At 41.6% G+C, this 21,784-nt stretch overlaps 1 protein-coding gene across 5 annotated transcripts in view; it reads left to right on the top strand.

Moving 5' to 3' along the window:
* Positions 1 to 21,784, top strand: part of rptor (regulatory associated protein of MTOR, complex 1) — a 130,779-nt gene that overhangs the window by 81,418 nt on the left and 27,577 nt on the right. For all 5 annotated transcript variants that reach the window (XM_058073778.1, XM_058073705.1, XM_058073456.1 and 2 more), the window contains 5 exons: positions 3,276 to 3,394; positions 9,116 to 9,219; positions 9,460 to 9,637; positions 9,725 to 9,835; positions 16,776 to 16,881. In XM_058073778.1, coding sequence (XP_057929761.1) covers positions 3,276 to 3,394; positions 9,116 to 9,219; positions 9,460 to 9,637; positions 9,725 to 9,835; positions 16,776 to 16,881 — 618 coding nt within the window. The remainder of the gene's footprint in view (positions 1 to 3,275; positions 3,395 to 9,115; positions 9,220 to 9,459; positions 9,638 to 9,724; positions 9,836 to 16,775; positions 16,882 to 21,784) is intronic.

Below are 21,784 nucleotides of genomic sequence, written 5' to 3'. Positions count from 1 at the left end.
AAGACGCATCTGGACAGCCAGTGAAGTAGCCTTACTTTTCACGAGTTCATTTCGCATTCCTCAGCAAAATGGATTGAATCTAAAACAGAAGCAGATGTTGATTATCACTACCATCTGTGAAGTGTAGTTGACAGAACCCCATCGACTGAGACGCTATCATAGCGGAAATAATTTAGTGTTTCTGGCAAATTGTCTTTGTTTAATTACCATATTTTCTAAGTCGCTCCGGAGTATAAGTCGCACCAGGCCAAAAATGCATAATTAGGTAGAAAAAAACATACATAAGTCGTACTGGAGTATAAGTCACATTTTTTGCGGGTAATTTATTTTCCAAACTACTTGAAACAGACATTACGTCATCTTGGAAGGCAAGTTTTAACAATAAAAGAACAGGCCGAATAGGTGTAGATATGCTAACACAATAGATATGCTAACACAATGCTTATTCAGCTACACAAAAAAATAAACATGAACACAAAAGGTGTCCAGTGTTTATGGAACATAAACACCTTTTTCATTTCTAAGTTGCTCTGGAGTATATGTGGCAGAAACAGCCAACCTATGAAAAAAAGTGCGACTTATAGTCTGGAAAATACGGTATCATAATGTAGTTATGTAGCACAAAAATTAAGTGTAAACTTAATGTAATGAAACTCTAAGCATTGAATATGATTTAAGCACTGTAGTCAATGCAAAAAGACGATTGATGCCGCGTTACGACTGAAGCCAGAAATGTCAAGTCAACAGTGCCATCGTAAGAGATACACCATCCTATGAGGTTCCATCTCTTGGGGAACATCATGCCTCAAGAAAAGAGAAATCCCACCATTGACTCATCCGCCACCCTGCTATACGTCCATAAGCTGAACTGCAGGTGACATGACATTTCCTTTCTTGACACGCCACCTCCAAATGCGTCATCCTGTTTAAGGCTTCTCCTTTCAAAGAGCATCATTGACTTGATGAAGTACCGCTTACAGCTCATCTGAAATGTCTCTCAGATATATTCCCTTCTGCTTTCAGATGTCAGGATGTGTTTTTAATCTAACCACACACCAAAAGATGCTTTGCAAGTATTTTATGGAATTCACCACACGGGGGGCAATAAAACATGCAAGCAGCAGTTCATTCAGCCCAAAATGAGCATCTTTACAACTGGACTTCTATTTCACTCTGCACAAGTCGTCTTCACAGCACTCGTGTGTCCTCGTGCCAAAGCACTAAATAAATCCACCCTTGTGTGGACTCGTGTGTACCAAGACTGTCGTTGGTCCGCACCCCTTAGTTGGTCCCCTTGCTGAAATGTGCTTCACAGTCAATAAGGTCAATGTTGCTGCAGCATCATAATCAGCATTTTAACTTCATAATTCACTCTATGTATTTTCTCATTTAGTTTCTTCCCCCCCCCCCCCCCCCCCCCCAACCTGTTAACATCCACAAGAACCCTATCCGGTGTTTAAAAAGCATCTCTTTCCACACGAGTGTAGTATTGTCATTCTCTGCCTGCATTAAAATAGGTTGACTGGCTGTCAATCACAGCTGACTTGGAACACGGATGGTAATCAGTGACGGCTTTAGGAAATGTAAACAATTGTGGCTTTCCCATACGAGCCATTGCTAGCAAGTGAACAGCGGAGCAGAACTTGCCCCGTTTTAAAGAACCAAACCTTCTGTTTCCGTGTGGATGTGAGGCCAAAGTAGAAAATGTGTTTTTAAAACATCATGGCCTGAATCTCCCAATGGTTCTGTAGCACCTATTCATCATCTTCTCTCCTGCGGCGTTCTCTTCTTGCTCTTTCCCACAAGAAAGAGTGTGATGCAAGGCTAAGCACCATGCATGTGGGCCTCGTTGCAAACCTTGGGGGGTTGAAGGGGGGGTGCAGGCACCGAAATAAAGCTGAGATCTGATCCCGATCGCCTACTCAGTGGGGAAGAGGATGGACTGGATTGATGTGATGCGGAATGAGAAGCAGTCTGTGTCGCTGATGTGTACAACGAAGGGAGCTGCAACATCGGTGGGGGCGCCGCTCCGTCCGCTGTGGAAGCAACGTGCCAAAGCGGGAAAAAGCCCAGAATGAAGAAGGCTGTGGGGCAGACGAAGAGATTGTCGCTGACACAGCAGACGTTGGTAGACTTCCACAAGTGAATCCCAAGGAAGTGACAGCAGAAATGGGAAGTAAACACGAGCAGTCAAGAACCATTAAAAAGGAGGAACCAAACTCCCTCCTCTGCGTTGATAATCAGGACTAAACAAAACCACCATGATGGTTCGTATTCACGCTAACAACTGCTGTCAGTAATGGTGCCGCCTTTTGTTTTTGGATGTTTTGATTAATGAGGCACGTTACCCAACACGGGGGTCATTTTCCCTCTGCCATTCCCAACCCTTCCAATAACAATAACAACATCAGGAAGACGTGTCTTGGGCATACGGCGTGATGGTAATGGCATGGCTGTGGAATGCCACGTGGCTATTAGCTAAAGAATGTGGGCGAGGGGTCACATGAGTGGTCACCGGGTGTCTAACTGTACACTTCCTCATTTGCTGAAGTGCAGCATTAATATTAATAGTTCCAGGTCTTAGTCCTGTCCCCCATCTTTACTGAACAATGGCGGCACGCTGCTTTGTCCTGTCCTGTGTCCGGTTTTTGTTAGTTTGCATATTTGTGTGGGAGGGGCCGTGTTTCCAAACAGGGAATTTGATGGTGGAAAAGAAGCTCCATGCTCTGGTTTCTTCTTGACGCTATTGCAAGCCGTGACTCCTGCTAGCCAAAGACGAGGTAGCCATAAAACAATTCACTACAAGAGTTAAATGAATCAGGAATACCCCGAGGTTCTCGTACCCTGTAAAGGACGCTTCAAGTGGGAGCTGCTATGCTGTTTGGTTCGCACTGGTCATTTCATATTCTTTCACATGTTCAACATATCATCATCATCATCATCATTGACGATGGTCGCTGCATTTGAGTGGCTTGGACTCACCATGCAGACAATCTTGGTCAGCATTTTAAATGTCCAATTGATTTCACTTTCACTTTTCTTCAGAAGAGTCTGCCTCGCGCTTGGACGAAAGTGACGGGAAAAAGTGTAGCAATGCACAACTACATATTTTAATTCACTTTTCTCTTTCTTTCTGTACACTATTCATCATTTTTTGGAGAGTACCATAACCACATACCTATTATTATTATTATTATTATTATTATTATTATTATTTGTTATGTGTCACTAGACATTTGTTGGACTGATGGTTCCATACATTTGTTGTTCCGCAGGCGTGTCATTCAACAGCGTTTACACCCAAATCTGGAGAGTGCTTCTCCACCTCGCTGCAGACCCTTTTCCTCAAGTGTCTGATTTGGCCATGAAGGTCCTCAACTCCATTGCCTACAAGGTAGGATGTGTTTGTTAAATCCGTGTTTCCCAAGGTTTACAGCTCGATGTGCTACTGACAAATACACGTTTGGATACACTGAAAGAAGGATTATTTATTTTATTTATTTATTTGCAAGGATGGGTTCTATTTTTGTCAGACATAATATGTGGCATGGAAATAACTTGTTGGTTGGGAGGAATGGAACACAATGTAGCGATAGCTTGGGTCCTGACCTAATCCTCGTTCACATTTGACATCAATACAAACAAAAGGAAGTACAGTAGAGGTACAGTAATACCTCATTGAATGCTGTTGATTGGTTGGTTCCAAACCCGACTGTGATAAGTGAATTTCTGAGAAGTTGGATTCCCTATTCCCTGTTCTTAAATAGAATATTTTACTAGTTAGTGACCATCTCAATTATTAGAGTATTGTAGACATGAAATAACACCCCTATAGTCACCTTTACACTCTTACACGGTGTTCCCCAATATAGTGGATACACGTGTTATAGTCTGGAGCGACTTACAGTGTATACGTTTTTTTTTTTTTCACATTGACGGCCAAGAGGACGCTCTAGGCCAGTGTGCCAGTATCGGAGAGGGAGGAAGCAATGTTGCATCCGCCATGGATTTGATGGATTATATTTCAGTTCAGGTAGCCATTTATGCTTGAAAATGCTTAATTAAGGGAAAAATAAAATAAATAAACAGCCGTATTCAACCACGAAACAGCCTGATTTATTCATTAATACTATGTGTACACATGTATATGTAATAAAAAGTATGCATAGTTTGACTAATAATAGGCCGTATTTAGCATATTTAGTCATGAATATATATATATATGAAAAACTGTATGGAGTGAAGTTGCCAAATGTAAAATATTGTATTTTAGCCGGGTATTTCGGGTATTATGTCGGCTTGTTCGTGTTCGACAAGGAGGCAGAATTACTTCTAAACCGTCTTTTAGAATACAAAGTCAACGAGGCCCAAGAAATCTTGATTGGGGATCTTGCTAAAGCAAGTCAGGCTACCAGGACGCCGCCTCGGACGTGGAATTGTTATTTGAGCAAAGATGGCCGACTTCTTTAAAGTGAAGCAATGTTTGGGTTTGCAAAAAGCGCTTGCCAAATAGCTCCAACCAACACTGTTCTGAGGGCATCCATGTTGTTTCTGATGTTTCCGACACAGGTTGCGAGTGTGACGCCACAGCATAGGTCGTGACATTGCTAAACATAAAACTTCAGTTATTGGCGTCCATACCCAAACTCATAATCAGAAGCCTTTAACATGATGCTGGAACTACAATATCTGGCAACAAGGGTTTTAAACAGCAGACGTTTGTGCTTTGAATGTTATGCTATGCTAACTACATGCCATTCAAAGTAGCATTTCCGCTAATTGTGCTAAGTGTAACCTAATTGGCTTGATCAAAGTGACTTTTTGAGTCTAGTTGACTGAGTTCTTGTGGTGGCTGCTCGGTGAAGAATTAGTTTCCAGCTCACACGCCCTCACACCTCCCTCTCCCTGGAAATCGTGCGCCATTCCGTTTGTGCAAATGCAATTAAAGGCCAATGACTCCCCCAGGCTTGGCAGAGCACAGAGGAGGAAAGAGGCTGTCCAAATTTAAGGAGCCATATTTACTTCTATTGGCCACCACTCGTTCCAACCCTGAGGAACACGCGAGGCTCCCCGTGTTGGCTACCAGCAGCAAGCGCCGGTTGCTCCCCGCTGCTCAGGGGCGCCCTAGTGGACTGGAATGCAACTACAGCTGGCTGCGATTTACCACGGTTGCACCGTGCAACACTGAACCGTGATGTCGTGGCGCTCGTGCCGTCGTGTGTTCGTGTGTCACCTCGTGTGTCACTTCACGTGTTGTAAAATCCTAATTGATCGTTTGTAATACGATGCAATGCTGACCTGATGTTGGCTTAACACGATGTAACGCTACGTGTTCACTAGAGCGCTTTGAATGTGAAAGACTGGTGAAAATAAATGAAATACTTTGTCTTTCTGCTGGTCTAAACGTCACATGGTGATCTCGTTTCCTCTCAGACGTTTGACTGCTAACTACTGACTTCAGCTGTTGTGTGGAAACATCAAGCTTAAACAATTCCTGGGACAAAAATATATCAAGCATTGCTTTGATGGCCAAGGGCTCACTGAAGATGACGTCATTTACAACATGGATGCCGAGTTCACAAGTGTTTACACTGGCCTTCGCTTAAGTTCCAACAGTATTGGTCCGTGGTACAGAGAACAAGGCCACAAACCAAATAGAATTGTCTTGCTTCCAGATAAAGAATGAAATGTTTTTAACAGCTTGGTGCTTCTGCTATTACATTTGTGTGGACCTCCAACCTCTAGAGATCCTGGCAAGAAAACGACAAAAACCAATACATGAATTTTTGTGTGCTTGTAGAAGATCTACTTTGGTCAATTTCATATCTCAGTTAATGACTTTGATGGTTGCCGTAGATGTGATAATAACGCCTTTGTTATTATCACAGGTTTAATAACACGATAATAACGCCTTTGTTATTATCACAGGTTTAATAACGCGTTTGTTATAATCACAGGTTTAATAACGCGATAATAACGCGTGTGTTATTATCACAGGTTTAATAACGCGATAATAACGCGTTTGTTATTATCACAGGTTTAATAACACGATAATAACGCGTTTGTTATAATCACAGGTTTAATAACACGATAATAACGTGTTTGTTATAATCACAGGCTGTGATCTAAGTCGACTTTTGGTGCTCTTTCTCCTGAGTTCTAACTAACTACTAAGTCACTTACACTGTCCACAGAACACGTAAAATACTACAATAACACACTAATTGCCAGAATTAAATCTTTAATTTTTGTTGTACTAAAAAAAGTAGTCAAATATAAATGATACATTTTATGTCTACTATATTGGGTAATACAAGTGTAAGGGTGACTATAGGGGTGTTAGTTCATGTCTAGAGGGCTCTATGTTAATGTTAAAACTGTATTTAGAAGTTTTCTCTTGGCCCCCCCCCCCCCCCCCCCCCCCCCCCCACACCCTGGATAAACGGGAAAAGATGAATGGAAATATAATTTTAAAAAAACAAAGTCAAAGCACCGGCAGCTTTTTGGACTTAGCTTCTCCCCTTGTTGAAATCCGTCTTCCCGTTTGACTTCATGTCAGTTTTCATCACCGCCAGCATGTCGGCTCCAGGATCTGCCTCGGCCAACCTTGACTCGCTCAGAAGGGCTTTCACGAGTGGAATAGAAGTATTCCAAAGCATTTGTGCATTGCCATCCTTTCATGCGTGCATGCTTTCACAGCTTTAGCTGTAATAGCATGATGATCTAGCCATTTAATGGCGCAGGAAGTGAGGAGAAGCGGGGTCAAAGGGCTCAAGTGTACCACAATGAGCACGAAGGCGGCTCTTTGAAGTGATGACCCCAAACGCTCTGCAGGGTTCATATGAACTATTCATTCACCCAGCAGGTTTTCTCCTCTTCTCATTTGCTTTGATCATCATTAGTTTTTGCCTCCCTTGACTACGGCGCAGGTGTAAGCAAACTATGGCCCGGGGACCATATGCGGCCTGTAAAATTTATTCTGCTTTTTTTTCCCAGTTCTTAGAACAAAGTTTAAAAGGGTTCCAGATTTTATTAAAAAAAAAAAAAACCACAACAATGTACATCGATAGAAGATTGATGAAGAGGCCAGAATGAAAGTACACAAAGTAGAAATAGCTGCCTCGCCCCTCAAGAAGGTGAAAGTCTGCCTCTTTACTTATTGACACCATTTGTATGTACTGTAACTGTTGCGCAACTCTGATTGTGCTACGTGAGTGTGTGTGTGTCTCTGAGACGCTATTAGACTGAAAGGCACTGAGCTAATAACTAAATAATAATATAGTAATAAGCCCCTTTAGCTTCTTAGTCTTGCCCCCCCCCAAGTATTATAAATAATTTCATTAAAACCGTTGAACATTTAATCCTTTCCAACCACACAGTAAGACATTTTAAACCATTTTAGTGATCCAAATAATTGTAATGCTTTCTGAAGGATCTGTGCTTTCACTGATGGACATCATCATGATGATCCAAGGAGCTGCCTCACAGCAGTTCAGAAAACATCAGGCTTTGGTACAAAGTAGAGTGGGGGTTGTCTACATAGGAGTGAGTCTGTGTGACAAAGATGGACAGGATAGTTAAGTTCCGACATAGTTTAGAATGTTGTATTCTCGTGTTAAACGATGCCAACGTTTCAGATGAAGTTGGCGTATTTGGAAGTGAGCCCTGAAGAAGTTTGGGATGGCTCTGAACTCTCGGCTTCAGAGAGGGTTTTTTTTTATCACAGTGAGCTGGACTTCCTTATATGGACAAGCTGTAGGCCTGGTCTCCTCCCCACTCCACTTCACTGTTTTGTGTTGGGAGTGTGGCCAATAACCACGAGTGGGTGTGCCTGGGTCGTGGGTGTGCCTGGGTCATGAGTGGTCGTGGGTGGAAGAAATTCAAACAGACCTTTTTGGAAAAAACAAGGAAATCCAGCTGGAATAGGTGTAGATTTTGGAAGATCTAGAAAGCTTTCTGTGCGTGTTATTGGGTGTAGCTGCTCTATAGGAATCCACAACTCAATACAAAGGGCTGAAAATATATATAATATATATAATGGGTCCCCAATCCAATCCACTTTATTTATATAGCACATTTTATAAACAGAGTTTCCAAAGTGCTGCACAGACGAGTAAAAATAAAAAGTAATAATCCAAAACTAAAAGAGCATTTAAGAAATAAAATAATAAAATGGATATTAAAATATTAAAAACAAGAAACAAAGCAATAAAAATATAAAAAATAGAACCAATTACAATAAAAAGAAAGAACTAAAAGACTTAGGACCATACGACTCACTACGAGTTAAAAGCCAGAGAATAAAAGTGGCTTTTAAGACGAGACTTAAAGCTTTCGATATTGGGGGCCTTTTTTACTTGGGAGGGGGGAGAGTTCCATAGTTTGGGGCCGACCACAGAAAAGGCTCGGTCCCCCCTGGTCTTAAGTCTCGTCTTGGGCACCACAAGTTGGAGCTGGCCCTCGGACCTCAGTGACCGGTAACACTTGTTTCATGTTTCGGTGTGTTGTCACATTTTTACTATGTTTCTGATTTCTTTCACAATAAATGTGATGGTAACTATTCATTTATCCATTTGATGTGGCATTTATAATTATATTAATTATAATAATTATTATAATTATCTTGCATAGTTTACTGCATGTAGAATTTATTTCTTGTTTTGGTGTCTGGAGCAGATTCATTGAATTTCCTGCAGGCAAAAATTGCTGTCCAGTTTGTATCGTACTTTTTGGTATGAATTAATAACAAAACCAAGGTGCCACTTGAGTAAAGACTCCTCCAAAAAAGAACTACTCCCCCAAAGTTCATGTATTTTTTGATTTCCAGTGTTTTATAGTTTTATAATTGTCAACCCTAAATCCTTCCTTCTTGTGCATTCTGGATGCCGTATTTCAAAAGAAAAGCAAAGCCAACAAAGCCAATCATGACTCGACATTAACGCATTAATGAGTGGCGGGGGAAGGCATGTTAGCGTGTGTTTCTTTACCGAACATGTATGGTTTTAGTGTATGTTGAACATACAGTACCATGGGTTTAAGCTCTGACTGCATTGCTATCGATGTCACATGATGACTAATGGTGAACAAACCATCTGCTTTGGCTCTTTCTCCGCAGGCGATGATGAACGCTCGGCCTCAGAGGATTCTGGACTCCGGTTCCCTCACCCAGTCCGCGCCAGCCAGCCCCACCAGCAAAGGCACCCACATTCATCACACAGGGTGAGGAAGACCACATGGGAGAAAAGGGGTTCCTAAAACACAACCAACGTTGTTGTGTGCCTCGTGTCCAAAGTCCTTATGCAGCATTTTTGGAGCAGGTCTTCCGTATTGTTCTTTAAAGTGGAACCTGTTGGAGTTGGCCCCGACTTAATCAAGTCTTGGTCCTCCATGTTCTTCTTCGTATTCCATTTCCAATTGGAGTTATTTAATTTGAGTTATTATTTTCCTGTCTCCCAACAGTGGATCTCCTCCCATCCCCAGCACCAGCAGCTCAAGTTTGACCAACGAGGTGCCCAAACCCCCCACGAGAGAGCAGCCGGCCACACGCCCCCCCTACACGCCCACACTAGGAGGACAGGCACCCCACTCCCACCAGTTCCCCCGCACTCGCAAGATGTTTGACAAGGGACCTGAACAGGTAACCACCGACTGCAAATCCAGTATTTGTCATAGTCCATGTGAGTCACACGCTTTTTTCTTCTTTCCGGTGTGATTGCTTATTCAGGCAGCTGAAGACGGGGATGAGCCGTGTGCTCACAGAAACTACATCAGCGCCGCCCTCCAGACGGGTCTGTGTGATTGGAGCGCTAAGTACTTTGCTCAGCCAGTCACAAAGGTATCATTAGCACTTTTCTTGCTCATCCATCTCCTTCCTTGGCTTCCATATATGATTCTATACTAGACCTTGGTGTGGGAAAGGCTTTGCTCCCTTCCTCATTTTTTTGTTTTTATTTTTTTGCATGTTTGTCACATTTCAATGTTTCGGATCATCAAACAAATGTAAATATTAGTCAATGACAAAATGTCGTTTTTAAATTCAACTTTTTATTATGAAGGGAGACACAGTCTCAAGTTCTTGTTTTTTAATGCATAAGAGTAGACACATGTAATCCAGAAAATAAGTAAATGTCACAAAAAAAGTGGGCTAATAAATTGACACACAAAGACTGCAGATTTCAGAAAATAACAGATGAAATCTTTACACTCTACAAGAAGCAATGAAGTCTGTAAAATTAAATAATTGAAAATAAAAAAATCACAAAATTTTTAACTATAATGATGAAAATGGTAATATTAATGATGATTATAATGATGGTAATAATGATAAAGATTATAACAACAATGATAATAATGATAATAATATTACAATGAAAATAATAACAGGGGAAACAAGACAGTGGCATGAACATGATTATATTTTGCAAAAAGGGGTAGGCATTTATAAGCTTTTGCTTCAGCCTACTCCTTTTGGGCTTGGGATCAGATAGTTGAATACAAATGTAAATAATGGAAAGTTATATTTTGATTGATGTAAGAAATGCACTGTAATGATTCACATATTTGCCCAAATAAAGGGAAAAAAAAAAAAAAAAAAGAAATCCAAACCTACACGGCCCTGTGTGGAAACGTGATTTCCCCCTAAAGCTAATAACTGGTTGGGCCACCCTTAGCAGCAACAACTGCAATCAAACGTTTGTGATAACTTGCAATGAGTCTCTTCCAGCTGTGGAGGAAGTTTGGTCCACTCGTCTTTGCAGGATTGTTGTCATTCAGCCACATTGGAGGCTTTTCCAGTATTAACTGCCTTTTTAAGGTCATGCCACAGCATCTCAATAGGACTCAGGTCAGGACTTGGACTAGGCCACTCCAAAGTCTTCATTTGGTTTTTCTTCAGCCATTCAGAGGTGGACTAGCTGGTGTGTTTTGGATCATTGTCCTGCTGTAGAACCCAAGTTGGTCACCAACAGATGGCCAGTGTTGAAATGTTTGATCATCTGAAAGATCTAACTATGACATACGTGAGACAAAATGGAAGGCAACCTTCACGATCAAAAGAGCCATTTTGTCTCCTCTTCCACTAAAGAAAATGAGTCTTTTCAAAAATGGCGGAATAACAAGCACTTAGCAGTTTGGTACCCAACATTCTACTTCCTGATGGCCGTAGCGTTTGAGCACTTCACCTTTCACTTTCCCTTTCTTTGACGTGACTGAGTCATCAAGTAAATCAAAAGGCGAGATTGGAGGAACGGCAAGTGAATCTTTGTAAAAGGATCATGACTGCCAAGGTTTGTGGGAAGAGCAGAAATGCTCAACATATATTTTTTTAAAAAAGCATTTGGCACGCTGAGTAGGAGGCAGAAGTGAAGGAGACGCTTTGATGGAGAAGGAGGAAGCCGAGAGACGCGGAGATGGGAAAAGTCAAGTCAATCTAAAGCAGGCGCACTGCAGTGGAAGAAGACAGAGGAGGCTGCACCAGGCCATGAATGCAGAGACATGATTGGCTGGTTGGAGTGTGAGGACTGAGATTATGCTGCCTCTGCAAAATTTGGAGTGCTGTCATAAAGCCCCACTTGCATACAAAACCCGGTATGTGCGTATGAGTCTGAGCAGGCATGGCCGTGTCACGGTGTCAGGTTATTTCATTTGTCCAATAAGATAACGGCTTTCATTAGAGAACGTCTATAAACGACTTGCTGTGCACGATATGAAAATGATGATCCTTTCCAAAGAATAGATCCGCCCTTTGTCCCGGCACATGTTGGCATTCGTGCTTCCACTTGTCGTGGTCGTGGTTGCTGCCACACACGCTGGACGCCATCTGAAACTAATTAGTTTTGGTGTCATCAGCCCACAGGACATAGATTCGGTAACCCTTGACCTTTGTCTGATTGCCTCCACCAAACTGTAGGCTTCCTTCTGGGATGACATCCATGCTAACCGCTTTGATGCCGTATTGTGTACGGCGTATGGAGGTACTGGAGGCTGATTTGTCACAGAAAGGACATCTCCTTCACCCTAAATTCATCGGGTGGCTCGTGTAATTTCTGAATACTTGATAATGAAGTAAAATGTACAGCAGCATACAGGCATGATGTACCAATAGCATACAGGCATGATGTACCAATAGCATACAGGCATGATGTACCAATAGCATACAGACATGATGTACCATGATGTACCAATAGCATACAGACATGATGTACCAATAGCATACAGACATGATGTACCATGATGTACCAATAGCATACAGACATGATGTACCAATAGCATACAGACATGATGTACCAATAGCATACAGACATGATGTACCAATAGCATACAGACATGATGTACCAATAGCATACAGACATGATGTACCAATAGTATACAGGCATGATGTACCATGATGTACCAATAGCATACAGACATGATGTACCATGATGTACCATGATGTACCATGATGTACCAATAGCATATGTACAGACATGATGTACCAATAGCGTCCTGAGTGGCTACGGAAGCCCATGGCCTCTGTTACAATCCAGTCTCACAAGCTAGCGTACCATCGTGAGGAACATCTTCTCATACCATCGCTATCGGCTTTAGAGGGAGATGGAGTTAGGAAGCATGACTAAAGTATGACTAATACTACATTTCCCATGATGCTCAGAGTGCAGCTTCAGGAAGTAGTGACATGGTGGAGTGAAGTGGAACGTTCCTATGCATGGATCTCTGACACATCTTAAGGAAGTTTGGTCAAGTTAGCCCAGCTTCTGTTTGCACTGCTCGGACCGCCAAGCGTTCCCCATCAACAGCGGGATTCCAAAGGCCGGACCACTGTGATGAAGAGGGTACTTCAAGCTCAGTGGCTCATTGGAGACTGAGAGGCTGTAGTGTGGAATCCGTAAGGAATTATGAGGCTGTTTGAGTCTGATGCTGAAGAAGACGACTTTAGTGCTTTTATTTCCCAGGAGGAGAAGGGGGACGGTGATGGATGACTTTACGGCTACTGTTTACTGTCATATCACACGCAATGTTCACCACTGTATGGAATAAAATCACAAATAAATATAGTTTTCAAAATAGCACTAGTCCAGGGGTCGGGAACCTTTTTGGCTAAGAGAGCCATGAAGGCCAGATATTTTAAAATGTGTATCTGTGAGAGCCATATACATTTTTTTAAACATTGAATGCAATAAAATGTGTGCATTTTTATGTAAGACCAACAGTTTTAGATATAATGGGCTCTAATTACGTAGACCAGGCACACTACCCCACGCCAAGGGGGTGTGGCCAGCATACTTTCGTGAGCAGCGCAGTGTCTAATAATAAATCAAATACTTGCTGCCATTAATGCAACTTCTGCTGCTGCATAGTTTTGAACCGTATTCAGTACACGTATTTCATTCTTTTGGCCATCTTCACCAGAAGGCTTGGTTCTGCAGCTTTAGCTAGGTGACTATTTGACTAAAGGAGGAAAGTTTACATTTACATGTTTTTTTGACATCTCAATGACCGAGGTAGACTACCGCATTACCCAGTAATAATCAAGTTTTGGTGTTTGACCTGGAAAATATCATCAGGAAAGATAGATATGGTCGGCCATATTGCAGCAGAATATAGATGGACGAATTAAAATGCATAAGAAAGTTGTTGATTTTGAATATTATTTTTAACAGTCATTTCTGTGATGTTTACTTTAAAATGTTAGCAAACATACATTTTTATTGTGGTAAATGCTTGAGAGCCAGATACAGTCATCAAAAGAGCCCTACCTGGCTCCCGAGCCATAGGTTCCCTACCTCTGCACTAGTCTGTTGCCAGCGACAACCTCGTCTTAGTTTTAATTCAACAATTTCAAAAAGTTGGACAGGTCCAATAAAAATGTGAAAGGGGCGTAGATGCCAAGCTTGGTAGAGCCTCAGTCTCAGCCAGGCTGCTTCTGTTCCGGTAGCACTTTACATCCCGTTGGTTTTAGCTAACGTGTTAATGAATCACATACGGACATAATGCTTGGGTGCTTACACTCGTTACACTCCTTTGGTCGTTTGTTATGTCGCTCATTTCACTGAACACAACCCAGGGATACACTTTATCAGCTTGGCCCTTTACCTTCACGCACACACACACACACCCACACACACACACACACACACACACACACACACCTACGTTCTCTCTCGCTCCCCCACAGTTATGGGAATGAGACAACAATGTCCTGACTTGTGAATCCACCTCCAGGCTCAGACAGCCAGGCTAGAAGGTAGGGTGCCTGTGATGGGCAGATGAAGCCAAGCACATGATGGCCGCACAAAGACCACCCATGCATTCAAGGGGAATGTTTGTTTTCAACCTTTAAACATGCACGGTGTCAACACCACAATAGCACACGTGTGTTTTGAGCTGGTTAGCATTCTTTGCGCATGGAAGGGCCTCGCTAAAAGTGCTTCATCAGCGCTTGCTTAAAAGTCACTGGCTTTGCTCTCCCTGTTGTCCACCTGGCAAAAATGCATGCTAGTCGTATGATGACATGTTTGTCATTCTTTTTTACTGTGACTTGACATACTATACCGTATTTTCCCGACTATAAGTCACACTCTTTTTCATAGGTTGGCTGATCCTGCCACTTATACGCCAGAGCGACTTAGAAATGAAAAAAGTGTTTATGTTCCATAAACACTGGACACCTTTTGTGTTCATGTTTATTTTTTGTGTAGCTGAATAAGCATTGTTAGCATATCTTACACCTATTCAGCCTGTTCTCTATTCTTTTATTATTGTTACAACTTGTCTTCCAAGATGACGTAATGTCTGTTTTGGTCAAGTTAAATAAATTACCCGCAAAAAATGCAACTTATGTATGTTTTTATGCATTTTTGGCATTGTGCGACTTATACTCCGGAGTGACTTATAGTCCAGAACATATGGTATATATGTGTATATATTTATATATATATATATAGATATAAAATTATATTATATATTTGGTTCTCCGAGGTAAAACTGGCACCCACAATCCCTATGGATTCTAGGGATGCTCCAATTAGGGTTTCATGCTGCCAATTCTAATCCTTGAGTAAAATACCAGTCCCATTATAGATTTTTATATTTATTTTGGAGTGCTATTGGACAAGGGTGTCATGTAAGGAGGACAAGTCAGGACGATTCCAAGGTCGCCTAATTGCCATGGGGCCAAAAAAAATGTAATTCTTTATTAAAATTAGTAATTAATTAATTTAAAAAGGAGGTCAACTTGATTTTTATGGTGCTGAGGATTCCTGGCTGCACCCCTCCTATTGGCTGATATGATATGATATGATATGATATGATATGATATGATATGATATGATATATCATTTAGACAGTATGTACAATATGCAGTATGTATTTGACTTTTTGCAAGCGAGTGCTATCCATCATTTTGGGTTCTCCACCTGCTGTTTGACTGATGATCTCACTGTGAGCCCCCAAAACTCACCTTACCCCATCAGGTGTTTGTTCTTCAGACGTGGTATTAAATGGAAGCCCCCTGGTACTCCACCATATTTCTTTCATGTTATGGGTGGCAGGTATGTTCCACTTTGCAGACGTGTATTTGATGTGGCGTGTCTGTGCAGTGTGATGGAAAGTGGGCGGAGCATGTTCTCCAAGACACTACCCTGTGTAGTACCCTAGTACTTGTTAAACCCTTGTGGACCAGCACAGCAGTCAGACATTTCTTGGAGTTGCTCCACCAGGTTGAACACATCTCAGGAGGGATTTTGGTCAGATAAACATCCTCAACGCAAACCGTTTCTACTCCCTTTTTGACAGTCGGGATGGTGGTGTTGGCTCCCATTCAGCATTCCGCTGCATCCAAACGCCTCCTCTTCGCCTCCTCGTCACTTCAGGCCAAAGACCTCAATTTGAGCCCAAAGTGACAATTGTCAAACTTCAGACGGGTCTGCACTCGTGTCTTCTTGGACACGGGGACCTTGTGGGCACCTCAGAATCTCCATGTCTTTTTAGCATTATTAGGGCCCACTAGTCGTGAGAAAACTCCCCTATAGTCATCTTTACACTCGTATAACCCGATATTGGAGACATAATCTGAGAAAATAAGCCACTGAAGACATAAATAAGACTCGTGCTCGTTTGTGTTGCAATAAATGTTACTGTAATAAATGTAAATAACTTTTTCTTCATAAACTGAAACAGAACAAGTGATATTTTATTAGTTCCGCCAAGCACAGAGCAAAGTGGAAATTATCTTTATTTTTTTTATCTGTGTGTATGTTTGTGTTCAAAATAACTTGGAAAGTTCTGAATGCATTTGGATGAAACTTTCACAAATTGAATGAATTTGATTTTGGGGGCGATCCAGATCACGGTCTGGGTCCAGGATTCTTTAACATTGCGACATAGGACCATTTTTGGCATTTTGCATATAACGACACATAAAGTGGTTGAGCACTTGGAAAAAAAATGTAAATAGGTTTTAAATTGGTTCTACATCATATTAAAAAAACATTTGGGTTATTATTTTGGTTTGAATCACAATATGAGGGGAACTATGGCGCTTGGCGGAGGTTTGTACTCTAAGTGCTTCTCCACTTTTAATAAGCAAATTGGTTAGAAGATAACTTTCATTTGTGCTTGCTATGTCACCCTTTAGGAGAATGAGCAATATATGCAGGCTTTAGGTACACCCAGTATAAAACCTTCTTGATGAGCGAATAGAGATGTTTCTCTGTACTCTCTCATCCAAATGTATGACAAGAAATGTCACTTCTTGTTTGTCACTTCATCCCTTTCAGATCCCAGAGGAGCATGACCTGCAGAGTCAGGTGAGGATGGAGCGCCAGTGGCGCTTTCTGAGAAACGCTCGCGTCAGAAAGCAAAGTAGAAGCATCACGCAAAGAGGTCAGTCTCACACGCACATACAGTACAGTAGATCCATCATCTGGATGAAATTCATGTTTGTCCTGGCCTCCCTCTTTTTCCTTCACTTTCATCATCTTATACGTAACAACATCCACGCTTGATGAACAAGGTCGTTTCATTCAATGAAGTCCCGTTAGACTACACAACATTCATTCATTCATTTTCTACCGCTCATCCTCACAAGGGTCGCGGGTGTGCTGGAGCCTATCCCAGCTGTCTTTGCCAGCCAATCGCAGGGCACATATAGACAAACAACCATTCACACTCACATTCATACCTATGGACAATTTGGAGTGGCTAATTAACCTAGCATGTTTTTGGAATGTGGGAGGAAACCGGAGTACCCGGAGAAAACCCACGCATGCACGGGGAGAACATGCAAACTCCACACAGAGATGGCCCAACTGTGGAATTGAACTCGGGTCTCCTTGCTGTGTGGCCTGTGCGCTAACCACTTGTCCTCCATGCAGCCTTACACAATATAAGAAGCTAAAATAGGATAGTGTTCTTATATAAATATCTACTTTTGCCTTTTTTGGCCGTATTGAGAAAAATGTTGTTCTTGTGAATGTTAGCTAACTATTAGCGGTGATTGATTATGGCCGCGTAGCTGGGCGAGATATGACAGATGGGCAACTTGTGCGGATGAGCAACCATATGCGTATGAGATAATAAAGCTGATGTTTAATGTTTTGTTGAAGTCAAGACTACCCCAGCATCCAGTCCGGTGCTAGCGCTCACCTTTTAGGGTCCAATGGAGACTGACACAATTTAATTCCTTAATATGTACAACCATAATTGGCGCAGGCAATAAAAAATAGGCCCTTCTGTTTTGTGCATGGACTTACAGGAGCAGCATATAAAGATATATTTTCATTTCAAAACGAGTTGTGATGAATTAAAATCAAGCCCATATGAGCTTTATTTTGATATCTCCCAAAGTGTCCTGGTTATGTGATCGTCTGGAAAGTTTTTACATAAAAGCAGTCAACGTTAGTGAGGAATATTACAGCAATTATTGCAATTTTTGGACAAGGTACAGTAAAGAAAATTTAAAGCCTCCATTAAAGAGGTGGTGTGAAAAAGTGTTCGCCCTCTTCCTGATTTCCCTCAGTTTGTCACACTTAAATGTTCCAGAAAAAATCTTCGTCAATGACAACACGACTGGACCCTGGTGAGGATAAACGGTAGAAAATGAATGAATGAACACGACTGGACACAAAATGCAGTTTTTCAATGAAACACTTTATTATTGTAACCTCCATGGCCCTGTGTGAAAACGTGATTGCCCCCTAAAGCTAATAACTGGTGGGGCCAGCCTTAGCAGCAACAACTGCAATCAAGCGTTGGTAATAACTTGCAGTCAGTCTCTTAAAGCTTTCTTATGGTGGAGTCTTGAACACCGACCTTAACTGACGCAAGTGAGGCCTATTCAGATGTTGTTGTGGGGTCTTTTGTGACCTCTTGGATGAGATGTTGCTACGCTCTTGGTGTCATTTTGGTTGACCGGCCACTGCTGGGAAGACTGGAAGATCCCAATGATTTTCTCTCCAGGGGTGGACAACAGGGGGGGGCAGGCCCTTTTGCCCCACACAGGGCCATCTGGGTTTGGATTTTCCTTAATAATGACAGGTTTCATTTTGAATGTGTCATTAGTTCATTGACTAATATTTATATCTGTTTAATGATGAGAAACATTTGTGGCAAATGTGCAAAAAAATGTGAAATCAGGAAGTGGGCAAAACTTTCACAATACTGTTTTAAATAACTTATTTTCTCTTCTGTCTAGCATGTTGGATAATAGGAGTATAAAGATGACTGTCCATTCATAAATAAGAAATTATACTTTGCAGGCATCACAGTGGTATTTGGTAACAATTCAACCAGGGATGACTGTACTTATCATTACCACCATTACTGCCCTGTGCTATGTTTCATGTATTTTCATGTTTTCTCTCTAAATCAGAGGTAGGGAACCTATGGCTCGGGAGCCAGGTAGGGCTCTTTTGATGACTGTATCTGGCTCTCAAGCATTTACCACAATAAAAATGTATGTTTGCTAACATTTTAAAGTAAACATCACAGAAATCACTGTTAAAAATAATATTCAAAATCAAAACTTTCTTATGCATTTTAATTCGTCCATCTATATTCTACTGCAATATGGCCGACCATATCCAGCTTTCCTGATGATATTTTCCAGGTCAAACACCAAAACTTGATTATTACTGGGTAATGCGGTAGTCTACCTCGGTCATTGAGATGTCAACATGTAAATGTAAACTTTCCTCCTTTAGTCAAATAGTCACCTAGCTAAAGCTGCAGAACCAAGCCTTCTGGTGAAGATGGCCAAAAGAATGAAATACGTGTACTGAATACGGTTCAAAACTATGCAGCAGCAGAAGTTGTATTAATGGCAGCAAGTATTTGATTTATTATTAGACACTGCGCTGCTCACGAAAGTATGCTGGCCACACCCCCTTGGCGTGGGGTAGTGTGCCTGGTCTACGTAATTAGAGCCCATTATATCTAAAACTGTTGGTCTTACATAAAAATGCACACATTTTATTGCATTCAATGTTTAAAAAAATGTATATGGCTCTCACAGATACACATTTTAAAATATCTGGCCTTCATGGCTCTCTTAGCCAAAAAGGTTCCCGACCCCTGGTCTAAATCAAAAAAATGAAGTAAATGAAGAAAAGAGTTTAACCGTCATTTTACCCCAGGATGAAGGGGCTTTGACGCAAAACGTCCTTCAACCCTTCCCACAGTCATCATCCCCAAGCATGAGTCACAGAGCTTCCCTTTACGCACGTGTACGCCCCCCCAGTGATGGTGGAGCTTTTTAAAAGAGAATAGCTAACACCTCGTACGTCACTGACAGCCGTGGCTTACACACGCATGACCATTGGCGTCACAGCCGAGGCTCGCCGGGTCTTCTCTTGGTGAATGGCGGCCAAAAGTCATTCCTCATTCTTCCCCCTACTCGCCTTCCTCGTTGCTGAGCGGCTAGTAAAAGGGCTGCCCTCATTCAGTCTGTTCCCCCCCCCGGAGAGGAATAAGATAAGAGCAGTTGGAGGAGGAAGAGGCAAGGAGAGGGTTTGGAAAGAAGCAAGGTTGCAAGAGAAAAGCTTCCATTGGGGAAAAAAAAACACCACAAATTCAAAACCAAACATACGTGACCCTTCATTTTTGTATTTTTTTTATTTCTGATGCAAAAGTTACATCACCATGGAGCCTGCAAGTTGTTGTTTTATCGCCAACACCCCCCCTCCCCCCAAAAAAAGAAACAGTCAATGAGAAGGAATGGCATCAATCTACTTGTACTTTTCCTTCAGGCTAAAGCAGTAATGTCCCGGGGGCCATTTTCACTTGTATGGGCGTCCATGTATTGTAAAATTACATTAGGAATATTAGTAATATTAGTAATGAGATGACAGTAATCTGCTGTGTCACTTACAGCACAGAGTTAATACTGTATGTTGATGTTTCCATTGGTTTGAGCGTCTTTAATGGCCAAGCCTTATTACTGTAGTATTACTGTAGTATTACTGCATGTAAGCAGCCTGCATTTTGGGATGAATTCATCATGGATTTTTCCTCATCTCATTATGTAAGCGTCAGGAGTGCACTCAGGTTGCCGAGAACGGGCGAAATGTGTTGTTGCCATAACAACGTGAGACTGTGAACTTGTTGCTACCTCTGTTAGCATTTCTGTCCTCCCTGTCAAATGTGCCAAGAACCTGCCTCTAAATGACTTGTCAACTGCTTTTGTGTGTCGTGGAAAAACATTGGCAACCTTTTTCTATGAAAAAAGACCTGACAAGGAACGTTAGGAGAAATACTAATTTCATGATTTTTGTCATCAAATGTGATTATTAGACCAAAGAGCAGTATTTCAGCTTTTATTCCCACGTTCTGTTTTTCCATCTGGATTGAATGCACAACGCACAAAATGTTTGAACCCACCCGTTTATCATTTGAGCAAAAGTTTTGGAACATGTGGCTGTGTTTTGGCAGCAGGTGGACATGGACTAGATCAGGGGTCAGCAACCCGCGGCTCCAGAGCCGCATGTGGCTCTTCAGCCTCTTTGTTGTGGCTCCCTTTGCAATGCTTGAATATTTTTTAACACCACAGTGGGGAAAAAGCATGTCTTTGTAATGAGTTTTAAAAAATCCAACTTTGTGTGAGTCCATGAATGCATCCTGACTGAGTTCTGACTGGTGATTGGATGAGTACAAGGATGAGCAGACAGGATGCTATTCAGTTCTCTCTCACAGGTAAACATTAAGGAAAATACTTTATAAATACTTTTCATACTTTCCCAAAGCTATTTGACAATTCTAAAAAATAAATTAGAGATCATATAAAACAGCGACATTGGAACTTCAGGTATCAGGTAAGTTTACAGTAATTTACACATATATTTATGTAAGTTTATATTTAATATAATACTAGCAAGAGTACTCCAACTTGTTTTTTTTCTTATCTGAACTACTTTGATAGCCCCAAATTCCCTCCAATTTTGTTTTAAACATACTATGTTTTGCGGCTCCAGGCTATTTTTCTTTAGTGAGCAAGGGGGTGAAATGGCTCTTTTCATAATAAAGGTTGCCGACCCCTGGACTAGATAGACTAGATGGACAGATGGGAAAAACAGGGAAAACAGGGAAACAGCTTAGTCCATGGAACGTAGAACATCAGCCAGCAAAAAGGTGGCTTTTGAGTTGACTTTTAAATAGACGGGGGGTCACTGGATGTCACCAGGACTTAGTCAGAAAGATGGTTCCATAACAAAGGACCCTGATGAGACAATAAGGGCCATTTTACAAGTAAGTGAAAGTTGCTCTACAACGTTGATGAGGCAGTAGATGCTCT

Source organism: Doryrhamphus excisus, chromosome 1 (genome assembly GCF_030265055.1).
Source record: "Doryrhamphus excisus isolate RoL2022-K1 chromosome 1, RoL_Dexc_1.0, whole genome shotgun sequence".
In the NCBI taxonomy this organism is placed as follows: Eukaryota; Metazoa; Chordata; class Actinopteri; order Syngnathiformes; family Syngnathidae; genus Doryrhamphus; species Doryrhamphus excisus.
This window is presented reverse-complemented; position numbering and strand designations above follow the sequence as displayed.